General features: G+C 32.7%; 1 protein-coding gene across 1 annotated transcript in view; it reads right to left on the reverse strand.

The window, feature by feature from the left end:
* The window catches only part of LOC147077987 (modular serine protease-like), a 68,797-nt gene that overhangs the window by 33,332 nt on the left and 19,049 nt on the right, over nt 1-16,416 (reverse strand). The window contains exons 2-7 of the mRNA XM_085961081.1: nt 7,844-7,910; nt 5,859-5,918; nt 4,996-5,085; nt 3,410-3,526; nt 1,730-1,876; nt 296-482 (exon numbers count right to left, since the gene is read on the reverse strand). Coding sequence (XP_085817207.1) covers nt 296-482; nt 1,730-1,876; nt 3,410-3,526; nt 4,996-5,085; nt 5,859-5,918; nt 7,844-7,910 — 668 coding nt within the window. The remainder of the gene's footprint in view (nt 1-295; nt 483-1,729; nt 1,877-3,409; nt 3,527-4,995; nt 5,086-5,858; nt 5,919-7,843; nt 7,911-16,416) is intronic.

Genomic DNA, 16,416 nt, shown 5'->3' on the forward strand with positions numbered 1-16,416 from the left:
GTCCAACGCTTATGAAACTTAGTGTTCACTATTTATGTCAGATCTTCACAGCCTACCTCCACTCATCGCTACTGGTAAATTATATGGCGATGGGTCATAAAAGTATTATAATATTATGGTATCTACAAAAATTAATTCTACGATTTTAAATATACCTTCAATCGCCCTGACAATTCGTAGTTCCGATTATATTTTTGAAACTTCGGGTAGGTATGTTAGATAAATAATTATAGATTATTACATCATATTAAATATGATTATTTATAATAATTCTAGCTTATAAGTAGGTACTTACGTAATTGCATTTTCCTTGCTTCTCAATGCAGGCTCCATAAGCGCATTTGAAGTATTTGTTTATGCACTTACTTGAGGAGCATTCTGCTATTGTTTCATCACCTCCGTTTGGGCAATCTTTATTACCATCACAAACCAACTCCCTGGCAATACACTGTTCCGATTTTGGACAGCGCCACTGAAAAGGGCTGTCAACAAAAAAAATACATTCTACAACTTTACGTACTTTCAACTACACACTAGGTATATTGTACATAGTTTAGTTATAAAATGTATTTTTTATTTATGAAAATAGTAAAGTTACACACAGTAGAAAGAACTAAGCAAAGAAAAAGAGAGAAACATATTAGGTATTATAAAGTATATTTTATTTACAATCGTTTTAACCCAATGAAAAGGCTTTGTAAGACCAATTACGGTATTATTATATGAAATTCGGAGTCAAAATATAGTGTGTATTCCAATTCAAAAAATGTTACGTTAAAAGTTTATAACATTACTATACTTTTAGGTTTTTATGTAATAAATTCTATATTTCAATGCATTTTGCTATCTCTAGTAGACATAAATTATTAGTTCCCTTATAGTGGATAAATTAAATCATTATAACATGGGTGATCTAACTTTTACTGAAATACGCTGACGATCGGACCACAGCGATATGACATTCGATGATTTTCATCCTTGATTCCAATAGAAATGCACAGTAAATTATCAACATTTATTTGTAAAATCTTGTAAATTGTAGATTGGTAATTAGTACAACCGTCTCTTAAGCCAGTCGCACATTAAAAATCGTCTCGACTGGGATAATAGTCATAAATCAAAACTGAGCACAACATGCAACTTTCTTATGTGCGTATAGGCAAGGCCGTGCGAGGACAGTGACGTCACACGGCTAGCCAAAATGAATGACGTTGTGCCTTGTATGATTATACCTGAGCTGCATGTCGGGTGAAAATAGTTGCATATTATGACTCCAGCTGTTTTTTTTTTCAAATTAAAATTACGCATTCCACCAATATGCGGAGCTCCATTTGGCAACGTGTGTTTTGTGAATAATAATGACTTCACGTCGACATGTTTGACACGAGCTTGGATGTATGAGCGGGCTAAGGGCGCAGACACACGGCATTGCAGTCGACGTGCGTAGATGTGCGTCGACGCAGGTCGTATTTGATTCCGATTGTATCCGATTAGAATCACCAATTAGATAAAACAAATTCAATTGGTGATTCTAATCGGATGCAATTGGAATCAAATAAGATCCTGCGTCTACGCACGTCCTCTGCAATACCGTGTGTCTGCGCCCTACGTCTGCTAAAGGTCGGCACGTTGCCTAGGGACGTCACTGCTTCTAATAGATAATATCTCATTGGCTTCATTCATGCAGATAACTTTAATATTGATATTTCCAAAAAATATAATATCTCACTCTGCACATTTTGGTCTAGGTGGGTCATTTTTTCTGCAGTCGACGTGAAGTTCGTCAGAGTTATCGAAACAGTCTTTCACTTTATTACACTTCAAGTTTTTAGCTATACATCCGCCATAGGCACACCGGAAATAGGGAGAATTACAGCTGAAATTTAAGAAAAGATTATACTTAAAATATTAAATAGGTAAGTACATAAATACAATATTTCCCAATAAAAGAGTAGACGGAAAGAAAGATCATTCTCCAAAAAAATCGCAAATTAAGTCAATGATGCCATCTTCTGGAAAATTTTATAAGCTATTAGATGGCATACTTAGATAATAATAATCATTGACTCAATCAACACTGACCTCAGAAAGAAAACATTGAAATTCAAAAGAAAGATCATTAAGACATTTGACAAAGAATATTTATATTTATATATTTTTTTTCTTTCTTTCCTAAGGCTATACTTACTTCAGTTTAGGCATGGTCTAAAAGGATCGTGGCTAGGCGATGCGCGGATTTTGCAAATGACGCGTGCCGAACGAAGTATAATTTGTAATACAAATTCAATATGCGTCCATTTAATATTATGTTTATTGTTATATTACTAATAATAATAGTATATTCATTGACAATGTTTTCTTTTTCAAGTACATACGTAAAGTTTTTTAGTCATCTTTGCACGATTTAAGAATATATTCATTCGACGCCATGACAAAACAAATTGACGTGCGCACACCTCGACTATCGTTCTCCGATTGGCGACGAGTGCCAAATTTCGTCGTACCTACTATTGAAAATTATTTGCCGTTTCACTGAAGTACGCTCTTTACTCGAGTGAATTGCGATTGCAATTAATATTAAACTGACATGTAAGAACTTTTCATTTTGAGTTTAATAAATAATATAACAAGGATGTAATTAAGTTTTTTCAGTTTATCTCAAAAGTGAATTAATGTTAATTATTAATAAACAATGATCTTTATTTTCGACTACCCTTCAATTATAAAATTTAAATAGTTTTTCCGTCGTCACCAAATTGACTTTATAAAAAGTTTACCTGCATATATTTAATTTTTTCTCATTCAAATTTATACGATTGATACGAATTTCCGGTTCCCAGCTTAAGACAGAAAGGGGAAGTCATTTTTTCAGTCTGCCTAAGGGCGGCACTTTACATAGAGACGTGACTGCTTACTGAATTGGGAGTGTTTTCCCAATGGTGTTTTGGAATAAATTACGAAACTTCAAGACACGATTTTTTGACGCACATCTATGGATCACGGAGACACGCGTACCCAATTCAAAGACTACCCTAGGTACACGAACCAAAGAGATTATTTAGTACATTTACTAGGGCGCATACACACGGCGCATTGGAGTCAACTGCAATACTGTGTGTCTGCGCTCTGAGTTGGTCTTAGCGTAATACACAGGGAACTCAGAAATAATGTTCTGTGGTAATACACGTAATACACGAGATCCAGTGCAGTGCGAAAGCTGTCCACTTGTCACAAAACGATTCGTAATAGACTGTGAAACACTGCGTTTTACTGAAGTTTAATACTGCTTCAGCCATACTGCCACCATAAGCATCGTTTACCTAGCACCTAATGAAACCATATAATTTAATTTTTTACCTACATGAAGTTACATATATCTATATACATACTATTAAACAGTTATACATACGGGACACTTCGGCAAACCGAAAATTTCTCATCTGAGCCGTCAGGGCAATCTGCCTTGCCATCACATGGCTTATCCCAATCGACGCAGGTTCCATCTTTACATTTAAATCCTTCATTCCTGAAATAAAATAGTAAACGTTAAAGAGACATATTTAGTATATTTAGGTTTTTTTCAATACTAAGGCTCTTATAATATTAAAAGATTCGCATCATATAATTCTGTTAGGCTTGTTCGATTCTTGCAAATAGATCAATTTTTAGAATTGATTCGATTCAAGTACCTAAAAAAATGAAGAAATCATTTTATAAAATCATTATTATTATCTTATAATTTCAACACAAGAAATCTGATCAAGGGACCTGCTTCGAGCTGGCGAGTCAGCTAGTGCGATTGTGATGATGACACACAAAACTTTCCACTCGCTCAGAAGCCAGCAGGCTGGCGAGTTGAAACCGTCATTTTTGATACTATTTGACAGGACGTATTGAGTAGTTCGTTTGTTTACTGACAAGTTCGCCACTATCGCTCTACTGCGCAGACGCAGATCAGTCCACACGCCAGCGAGTAGCGAGTAAAGTAGCCAGACTTTCAACTTTTCTCTGTAGATTGTTTACAATATGCTTATTAGTTAGTTCAATGATGACACTGTGCGAGTTTACAAGCAGATTGTAAATACGCTGGCTTGTAGCTTGTAAAGTAGCTCAATGTCATAGACGCTTAAGAAATGCGCCTAAAAATGCGCATTTAAAACAATTAAGTATCATACTTCTCAAAAACATAAATGATTAAATCGTTCTATAAAGAATCGATTCATTAGAATATTTTGATGAACAATACGAAAACATAAATAAAATCGTGAGTTACTGACAGAGCAAAACATACAGAATATTCATTTTGTTGTAGCCACCAATTCAGTCGTACTAAAAAAAGTAGGTTACTTTATAATATTCAAAAAGCAAAAAAAAAAAACTAATTCTCGTGTAGTACCTATTTCAATATAGGTATCTGTTTTTAATATAGAGCAAAAATATCAGTAAGTAGGTAAAACAACTGAAACTTCAGCAATATTAGCAATATTGGAATGTGCCATGGGCGGTTAAAAGTGTAATGCAAGACATAATATTTCAATATTTTCAAAGTTTCATTGGTTGTTTCAAAGATAAAACTCACGAAGGGAACTTATAATATTATACCACTTTAAAGAGATAATAATTATTATTCTAACGGTTATTTTTCTTTATTGAAAATACATATTGACACGCTCTTTTCAACATAATCATACGGAACTTATGTGTAAATAATAAACTACCGAATAAAACTATTATTCATAATGCAAATCTTCTCATTATATCCACAGTGTCACTTAATGAGTTATACCTACCTTTTATTAAATGATTTTCTTAAGAAACTATTAGGGGATCATCGGCTTACCAGGATTTCTCCCAGTTTCTTGCCGGGCCAATCTGCCACTGCATGAAATAGTATCGTAATTACGTCATGTAGTAATTATTTAAATCATGACGTGTTTTCAGTGTTACATAAATAATTTAATTATTCATAAAGGTGAGAGGAAACAGGACACTTACGGACATTTCGTATTAGCCTGTCGTTTTTGCCTTAAGTATGTCCGTCGACTTGTGTCGTTCAATGGGCTTTCATTAAAAAAGTCCAATGGGCTGAAAATAATTAAATACACATTGTTTTAAATAAACTTTTTTTATTCAATTTATCCGTTAAAAATTAAATTTGAAGAAATTCTTACGTCATTTAGGAATCTAGTTACAATGATAGGTACAAAATCACAAAAGATGAGCGCCAGTTTTAACAGATTTTCAGACAATTCGGACGCTTGGTTGTAAATAGGGAACAAGGCGCGGATGCTCCGCTCAACCGACCCTTAATAATCTACTGAATTTTGCTACCCCTTAGAGCGCAAACACACGTCATTGCAGTCGACATGTATATACGTGCGTCGACCGTGCATCTGAGTAGAACCACCAATTGGATAAAACGAATCTAATTGGCGATTCTAATCGGATGCCATTGAATTCAAATAAGACCTGCAATGCCGTGACTTATAAAAGCATCAACAGGCAACGTGCTTATTTTAGTTTGCCAATATACTTCACAATACCACATTACCATTAATAACCCTAATCGTTGGTATATGTACAAAATACTAAGTAAAATTAAAATACCTCTCTTGGAAAATACATTTTTTATTTCATGAAAAATTACATTGGTACGAGTATTTTAATTAAAGTACAGGGGTGGGGCTTTTTGAATTTCCCACAGAGACGCCGAGTAAGTTTGGATGGGCCCGAACCTGGGTTATATTATAATCTTAATGCTATAGATTATTGAAGATCCAGTGGCAATGAAAAATATCAGATCGATTGATTTCATAATAAAAATAATTAACGACTTACTAATCCATGAAAATACTTACTACTCTAAATTATTTTCAAAATTTTGAAGTTTACTGGATTGGCATCGGTTGTCAGTGACGCTGAAAACAAATCAAAAGAATATAATATTGTATTATTATATCAAAGTATTGAAACTTTTTATTACTTATTACAAAAAATTCAGTGTTTTCTTAAAAAAAAAATCATGTTAATGATATACAAAATGTATGTACTATTGACTAGGGATTGCAATATTGAATGAAAATATCAATACTGGTATTGAATACCAGCATGCAAGAGGAAGTATCTAACAATAAATATAATGAATGTACTCATGTAAAATTATCTTTAAAATATTAATATTTTATAGCATGTCTCATTGCTGGTCCCCGTGGACGATGAAAGGGAGTAAACCAGACATTGCGTAACCTAAGAAAAAAATTACAGCCCTGTGAAGCTTTTTATGTTAATTAATAGGTACATTTTGTTTCCACTATTATCTGATTTTTAAAACCGGTATTTCGGCATTGAAAAATACTGGGATACCGGTTTTCATATACCGGTATTGCAATCCCTTCTATTGACTATTATAACTGACTAAAACAGAAACAATGTACAAAAGTTTTGAAAATAGCATTGGTCTATTGTCACCTCATAAATAGTTCGTTCCATCACACTGTTACTGGGTGAATGTTTACAACACAATGACAAAAAAAAAATATTAACTTCAAAACAGTATATTTATTGGCGACCAACGGATAAATGATATTAAAACAAAACAATTTCTAATTCATAACTGTATGCTATGAAGCGAGCAAAAATTTCAAAAGAAACATACTGAAAATAATGTCCAAAATATTGCAAATATTCTAATGCTTTGTAATCGCCAATCATCATTTAAATATTCCAACTAAGGGAAATGTATCTAATGATTCGATATTAAAAGTATATCCAGGGGTAGTCAACTTGGTCCCTACCGCCCACTAGTGGGCGTTCCAGCTTTCATAGTGGGCGGTAGGGTTTTAAAAACATTTTCATTATGCATCTGCCTCAGCGACTCATTAATAATTTAATTAATTAAATGTAATTTCATCAGACTTCATGCTTATATGAATGCAAAGTATAAATAAAAAGATAAATTTAACTACAGTGAGTTGTTTTATAAAGATTTTTCTGTCAAACTTAGCGAAAGTCTGACATACAGTATTTGGTAAGTAATTATTATTATATGCTATAACTTGCTAAAGTAAAGTTACTTCCCTACTTTATACATCACCATTACTGTGGAACCGGTGGGCGGTTAGAAAATCTTACTACTAACATAGATACAAAAGTGGGCGGTAGGTATAAAAAGGTTGACTACCTCTGATCTATACTTTTTTGGCATATATAAATTAACACAGTTTCGAAATTGACCCTTATTACAATGTTTGTAGGTTCGTTTACTTTCACCTTCATTTATCTATCAAAAGAATAATATGGACTGATTCTGGCAAACTATAATGACGGGCACACCTTGGAAGTTACATGTAAATTATACGTACAACATTTCACCGTGCCACAATTCGCCGTGAGCTTTCTTATCGGAAAGAGATGAGCGTATACTATTCGGTCTCCAATTTTATTAGATTCAATATGAACATTAATTCAATTTTCATAGCTGATTTTCGCAAAATTTATGAATTCAAGAATGAAAACCTAACCTAACTTAACCTAACCTAACATAATCCAGTATTTTGGCTATTTTCAAAAAAAAAATCTGCTGGCTTCCTGTAAAGTGTAAACCGACAAGAACCATGTTCTATTTAGACATGAATTTTATGTGAGTACTATACGTCCCAATGAGGTTGGACGGTCTTTAATATACGACCATATATTTCCGATACAACATTTCACGGTGAAGTGTGATACGGTAAACTGCATACATACAAGTTTCCGAACATGCACATTGGAAACCTCAGTCTACGTTATAGTAAAAATAAAACATAATAATTAATTATAATATGTACCTAATTATTTGTCTCACCTGCAGTCATTTGAAATTTGTGCATCATCCACAGAAAGTGGGCCTGCTGCCGTATTTGACACTAAAGCTGAAATCAAACACGAAATATCTTTAATACATATTATAATCAGCTGCACTCATTACTGCGTCATAATATGGAGGACGGAATAATTCCGGTCCCTCCTTAGATTCATTACTTTCAACTCCTGACTCCTCTGTTTCGGCCATTGTATCGGCAGAGTTTCAGTACATGGGTACGTATGACACTTCATGTCATTAAAGGTAAATGACGGCAGAACAAGTTAAGATTCTTGTTATTTTCTAAAACTCTTTCTTTAAGCACTAAGGTGCATGGTTGCTACACCAATCCCGTGCAGCATCGCTTCGGGACAAGGAGGTGTGGCACTAAAATCTTTTCATTCTGACACATTTATAGCGTCATGGAAGGCGGCCGTGCACAAACCGCGGCTGCATATACATGGCGGGTGGAGATGGGGAAACTCAAATTATTGCACTCAAATGGAATAGTACATAACTTAAATCCATTAGAATTTAAATTCAAATTCCATCAAGTACCGTCGGTCGATAGTATTAATATTATTATATAATACTTCGTGAGAATTTAAATATGTACACCTAAATAATGATTTTTAATTTGTGCATAATATGTTTAACGAAAGAGAGTTCATTTATTTTTATATGAAGCCTCAGCAAAAAACGTTATGTTAAAAACAAAATGAATTAAAACCACCAACTAGTAGATAGAAACTAATAAAATTCCTCGTCTACTCTCTGTATAAAATCATAGCGAACGTCTATTTATTTCATTCGACAGTACGGCGCCCAATTATCCTGGCACCCAGTTCTCCCATTCCCACTAGGTTACTTACAGGTCTCGAAATATGAACCGGAGTGCTCCGTAATTTTCCACAAATATTAGTGTGACGAGTTTTTTTGTTATACCTGTCTACCTAATTACATCGGATGGAACAAATGCAATAACAGTTTGTTGACATTTGATATGCACTACTACTAAAGACTTGGGTAAAGAACGCTTTTCAGCGCAGCAGGCGAAAAAAAACAATTTTATAAGAAATATACTATCAAAAATGGTGTTTTTATATTTCTTCACTTCATCTACCATATATAAGCAGTGCATGGATTGTCGACCCCCGCGGAACGTCACTCCTTTGTACTTATGAATAATGTATTATTTCCGAACGTTTAATTAGTTAAATTAACACAATAATTACCACATTTAAATAATACGTTAATTATATCTAATGGCCATCGACTCCAAAAACCTAACCGAAAAAAATCTTTTTTTCCGGTTCGGTACATGTTCAAACACGCGCGTTAACATGACCTTACTACCTACTTCATTTATCGTTTGTCAATTTATGGCTACAGCCGTATGTTGTAGCTTAAGGCGAATTCTTTGCCTCAATTTACGATCAAATGTAACTTCAACGCCATCTAAAGGCATCTACAGGCATCTACAGGCATCTACCTTGAATTTCTAAAAATGTGTTACTAAAAACTTTCGTCGATCGCAACCAGATGGCAATAAAATATAAAATAAAATATTGTGTGTCGCCACATATTAAAAATCATAAGCTTGATAAAAATGCATTTAAATTTATTATATATTTACTTAAAAATATTTACAATTAATATTTTCCCCATAAAATATTTACAATTCTAACATGTCTATTTGATTTGATTTAAAGTGTTTATGATTTTTACATTTTGTTTACCGTAGTTTTTTTACAGTGGTAATAAAAGGGTATCCTGTCCAGTCAATGAACCAGATTTTTTTACGTTGTCAATACGAATTAATATAAATATTTTTCTACAGTAAAATTCATTTATAGTAGTAAATGAACATTTAAGTACAAATGTTTATAAGATTGAGTTTAATCTTGTACAATTGACAATTACATCGAATTTCTTCTAGAGGTGGAATAAAAGAATGATATTAAATGAAAAGCAAAACAAATGCCATTCGAATTATTATTAAACAAAATAAGGAACATACAGTTGTACTTGGTTATTACTAGGAAGGTTGGACCGGCTGAATTTGCTCGTTATAAGCGGTACTCGTTATATCAGAGAATAGGTATTTTTATTGTCGGCGAAAACAACAATTAGACACTTAACTAGTGTCATAAACGTAATCTGTCCCCGGCGGCATCTTGTCCGATCGGATTTTATTGCTTAGGGTCGAAATGTCTTTAAACGATCAACACATTACCAGTATTTTAGCTCGGTATATCCGATAAGTATCTCGTAATAACAGTGAATAAAAATGTATGGAGAAAATCATATACCGACTGTTTCCTCATTACATCCGAGATCTCGCTATGTCCGAGATTGTAATAACCGAGTTCGACTGTAGTTATAATTATGACATGAGGCGTATATTATCAAAACCTGCTTAACTCCACGAACACAATTGTTGGCAAAAGCGAAAAAACTGCTGTGGGCTTAATTATTGCAAAATATAAGAAAAGATAAAATTAATGAATAAAGAAGTAGATAATAACACGTCACCTGCCGGGTTACTAATGTAAAAGCAACATTTAAAAAGTTATTTAGTGTGTTAAGAATTCACTTAGGTAGGTTTTGATACTTAACATCGGATTTGAGTAGGTTTTGAAAGTCAATCATATGGATATAGGCTTTTTTGAAAGGAAATAAAGTGAATTGGAATAAAAGTTTATGCCAGGGGTGTATGACGGAGTAAGCAATAATGAAAGATGTGTTATAATATTTATTTTGGAAAATTATTATTTTATCAAAGAAAAAAGAATATTGGGCGTAAAATAATTTCGACATTACAACTTAAATTATACGTTTTCATTACATAATTGCAATATAAAACGATAATACAATATAGTAATAGTGATTATAGTATATGTAATATAATGATTAAAACTAGCAAATAAATGAAAAATGTAAAATTTAGAGATATGTACCTAACCTAACTAAAATTGTTGAAATACAATAATTAATATTAGTGATAATTAAAAAAATAATTTCGACATTAAAACTTTACACTATACGTCTTCATTACATACTTGCAATATAAAACGATAATACAATATACCGGGTGCCGGACGAAATCCCGAAGGCTGAAATCCCGAATGCTGAAATCCCGAAAGTCTAAATCCCTAAAGCCGAAATCCCGAATGCCGAAATCCTGAATGCTGAAATCCCGAATGGCCGAAATCCCGAAAGGCCGAAATCCTAAAAGCCGAAATTCCGAAGGCCGAAATCCCGAAGGCTGAAATCCCGAATACTGAAATCCCGAATGGCCGAAATCCCGAATGGCTGACATCCCGAAAGCCTAAATTTCTAAAGCCGAAATCCCGAATGCCGAAATCCCGAATGCTGATCATAAAATAATAAAATATCGTATCACGTCATTATTGTTAGTTTATGTTTAACTGTCAAACATCATTCTATTTTTAGTAAATTCAATTTTATTTAGTAAAAAGAATTTAGTAATACATACTTTCAATTAGTAGGTAGAATGTTTTCTGATTTTCTCATTTGTAAAAAAAGTAGGTAGGTACTTATTCCTATACAAATATTATATTCATATAATGTACATTTACATACGGATAAGGTACATTTTATTATCTATCTATTCAAATATTATATTCATATACTTAATGAAAGCATTTTTTAAAGAAAAATTTTATTACGTAAAATAAAATCAAATAAATTGATACAAATAAGAATACACCCATGTTGGTTAAAACTTCAAGATAACTTGCCTGTCATTTTTTTGTAATCGACTTTTTCATCTTTCCGGATTCCTCTGGCGATTTCTAGCTTAACCAATATGTGCTAGTAGAATTGTTGAACACACTGAACCACTCATAGTCTTAAAAATCTCAAAAATGTAATAAGAATTCAGTGAAAACACGGAGAAAATTACTGTCACAACAATCCTGAAGGTTAGACTAAAGGCAGTGACCTTTCCTTCTACGGTCTTAATTGGACGAAAAATCAAAATTGCGGTTTTCATCTCGGATGTCATTGGTTGTATGGATATGAGTCTATTTTGAAACTAAACCATTAAGGATTTGAGCACGATTTGATACTGAACATGATTCTCAACATGAATTATCTCTGTATTTAAAGCAGTTACGCAAGCGAATGAATATTTATTCTATAGGTATTGCCATAGAGAACAGTTTGGCATCAATATTTGAAAAAACTCGAAAATGGTCGTTAGGTATCTTTTGACAATAAGGTGCTCACATAGTCGATATTATATAGACATCCCAATTCATTTCGTTTCAACCATGTCCGATCCTAATGGGTTCATATGGGCCTCCACAGAGTGGACGGTTTGTATTAACTAACTAACTATATCTGAGATAAGAATAAAGTAAGACACGCAACGAATTGGATAAAAAAGAAGTTGGAGGCAAGAAAAAACGTAAATAAACATGCGAACAAATCTTGATAAGCAAACCCAAGGACAAAATAAGTGACAAATTAAAAAAAAAATTGTAAAACGTAAGAAAAAAATTTAGAATTTGAAGTAAGTGCAGCACTGATTACATAATATTCTAAGAAAAAGACAGAACGTTATTTCTTTGAAAAAATCTAATGTCGATTTTAAAGAACAGTGCAAGATAAAATAAAAGATAGTTTTATTTATTTTACCTATAAATGTGTAAGTGAAATGGATTTGGAGATATAAAAAGAAACCTTATTGGCCCAGTGGTTTCTAGGTGTGGACTTTTGTAATTCCCTGAAGATCTCGAATAAATAATTAAAAATTATCAACACCAATACCATATTCCTAGGTATCTACTATGATTGAAAAGTAGATCTTAATTTTTTGTATTTATGATTGCTTCATAAAAAAAACAATATTTACGACTTTATGATGTAGCAGATAAATGAGCAACTAAATAGTGATCCAAATATTATGAAAAGTTCAACTATCAAAGCATCACGGCATAAAATTAGTAATACCACGGTTATACACAATTTATTGTACCTACCTATTGTTATAATTTTCTTAGTTCATTTAATCGTTTTTAATTTAATTTATTTTCAAATTCACCACTTATGTGTTCATTCACTGAATTGTTAACCCTATATTTTACGGAGACTAATAATAACTTCTATTTTCTACATACTAAATTATCAACCTCCACTTTTTGACAGGACGGCATACAGTTATATAGGCACGTAGATAATAATTTTAAGGCCGTAGACAGGAATGAACGTTTGATGGCCCAAATATAGTACAATAGTATGTATGTAATTAAAGTTAGGGTACAAGTCGGTTATCCTGGATACAGCGGCAAACACATTTTGAAAATAGCCTATATACTGGATTATTTGTTAGGATTACCTAATCTAACTTAAACTAACCCAAACTAACAAATAATCCAGTATATCGGCTATTTTCAAAATGTGTTTGCCGCTGTATCCAGGATAAACATATTATAGAACAAAAGTTAGTGAAGCGGAAGTTTGTCGAGACTGTTTTGATCGGGTTAATTTGTCTTTGAATAATATTGTGACTAGAAATTTTAACAATTCTTATTATTTTTAACATTGTATATTGTTCATAATTTTTTGCAACTACCGCATGAATAGACGAATTTTATTTACTTATAACATTTTAAACACTTAAACATAAATAGGGATAAATTGTACAGTCACTAGACAAAGATTAAATTTGATGTGTGTCAGAAGTATCTTAGGCATTTTCGCTCGTATGCTTTCTTTATATTATTATGAAACTATACGTATTTTAAAATCGCTTTATAAAAGTTAGATATGTCAAAACAGTAATAAATATCTGAAATAATTTTACAACACTATGTCAAAAAGTGGAGGTTGATATATAATAGTCCATTGCCTATCGTCGATATCTCCAAACAGAAAATATTATTATTGTTTGAAAGCTTGGCTTTTAACTGACCTTGGAAAAATGTTATTCGTCATACGTATTATCTATGTGTGAGTGTGTTTTTATTTTCAATGTATGTGTGTATTTTGGGTTTCATTTATTTCCGCGCTGGCAGCACCTCACGAACAACTGTTGTTATTTCGGGCCAATTTGGGCCATTATCACTACAATCGATTAGTTAATATATACAAATACAAGATTCAATTTAAATAAATACCCTAAAAATTAATAAATAATATTTTTAATAGAAACGCTAAACGTTTTTTCTCATTTCTTGCGTACAAACCGAGATTTTTCGATTTTAATTCCATGCTTTCTAACCTCAAAATCGATGTTTTTTAAATTTGAAAAAAAAGATATAAGGATATAATAAATTCCAATTTTCGTTTAGCGTTTCCCTAGGTAATAGATTTACGTACATTTTTATAGTAATTTTGATAATAAATCTTATGTCATTCATCCTTACCACCCGATAGAAATGTACCGAATTTGACACGTATTTTTGGTATATAGAACTCCACGATACTTCTTAATTTTTTATTTTATTTTTCTCATTTTTTTTTGAATATATATTTACCGATTAATAAACTTTTCTAGCTATTTTTCGATAACAACTTTACCTAGAGACATCACCTTAACCACTGGGGAATGCCAAAAGAAATGGCGTATTTCAAAAAAATCTACCTTATTCTTAGGTCAATAATTATTATAAAGCAATCATTATTCGTAGGATGTTTATCACACTTGAATGGTCAAAGACATTGATTATAATCACTATCTTTAGAATTATCTTCAAATGTGTTAATCTTGCCCATTTTTTGAAAAATAAAACGCCCAATTCTTGTCAAATTTGGAATCACAGAGATTATCAATATAATTTTTATCGTTAATATTTCACTATAATAATGTCAACCTAAATTTTATTAATGGTTTTATAAATGCGTTTAAAAATTAATAAACGTAAAAAATCTTGGCACCAGTGGACATGGATATACTGAAATATGACTATATTCCAAAACATTAGATCGAGAGGATTAAAAGAATACTATTTTATGTAATAAAAATACTTTATGCAGTCATCAAATGTTTGAAATAAATATAAAAGATAATAAGGCTTCAAAATGATATAAATAGATTATCTACAACGTTTAAGGAATGTCCAGGATCATGCTTTGAAAATACCATAAAAGCTCCATTTTGACCTACGCGGAGGACGTGGGCCGTTAAGTAGTAAATTAGCAAAATCAAGTTTAGAAGAAAAATAGCCTGCGGCGCAATTTTCTTCGGTTTAAGACGCTATACGATCGATTTAAGACGACATTCATCGATTTAAGACGCTATACTTACATACATTATAATTCAGAATGTTATATTATCTAAAATGTACTAGGACTTGTTTACCAAATAGTATAGATACTAGCACGATAGTCTGGCCGCCATGATGTTTTGGTGTTTAGCCTTTTTGTTTAGATTAGTATTAATATACAATACTGCCCTTCTAAGGAAGAAGGCAGTAACTGACTCTCACACACTTTCGAGTTAAATGACATAATGTGTTTTTTCTCAAACTTTAGTACTGTGAATTAATAAAAAACAGTAACTGGTATGAATAGGTGCAATTACTGCCTTTTTCCTAAAAAAAAATTATTACGAGGGTGGGTCAATAAGTCCTTAGAAAAGCCGACAGGTGGAGCGACTAGTACTGCAAGCGGTTTGTTTTCATGCAGCGGCACTACCGATTCAGTATGCTGCGAAGTTTCAATCAGATTGGTCGGGTTGTTGTGTGTTTCTCGTACATTTAAAAAAAAATTGTGGAAAATGGAAAAATGGAAAATGGAGAAAATTGAGTTTAGAGTTGTTATTAAACATTTTAATATAAAAGGGTTAACAGCAAAGGAAATAAAAAATGAGTTGGATTTAGTTCACGGCATATCTGCTCCTTCACTTGCAACTATTTATAACTGGTTAAATGAATTTAAACGTGGTCGTACATCAACAAAGGATGAACCACGCTCAGGACGTCCTGTAGAGGTCACTACACCAGAAATGATCAATAAAATCCACGATATGGTGTTAAGTAACCGAAGATTAAAGTTTAGTGAGATAATTGAGGTTACAGGGATCTCAAAAGGTAGCGTCATTTCTATTTTACATGACAAATTGGGCATGAAAAATATTTCTGCAAGATGGGTGCCGCGTTTGCTCACAGTCGACAATAAACGCAGTAAGGTGGTGGCCTTTAAAGCCCTGTTGTCGCTCATGCAACGCAATCCGGATGAATTTTTTCGTCGCTTTGTGACTGTAGATGAAACATGGATACACCACTATACTCCCGAGACGAAAGAACAGTCAAAGCAGTGGATTGCGAAGGCAAACCATGTCCAAAGAAGGCGAAAACCGTAAAATCAGCTGGTAAGGTTATGGCTACTGTATTTTGGGATGCACGTGAAATTATTTTCGTTGACTATTTGGAAAAAGGAAAAACAATAACAGGTGATTATTATGCATCTTTATTGGACCAGCTAAAAAACAAAATTGAAGAAAAACGGCCTCATTTAAACAGGAAAAAAATCCTCTTTCATCAGGACAATGCCCGTGTTCACACATGTTTACGATCAATGGCTAAAATTGAAGAATTGAAGTTCGA

The sequence above is a fragment of the Rhyacophila brunnea genome, unplaced genomic scaffold (genome assembly GCF_057557595.1).
Source record: "Rhyacophila brunnea isolate RB1 unplaced genomic scaffold, BYU_Rbru_1.0 scaffold_12, whole genome shotgun sequence".
NCBI classification, from domain to species: Eukaryota; Metazoa; Arthropoda; class Insecta; order Trichoptera; family Rhyacophilidae; genus Rhyacophila; species Rhyacophila brunnea.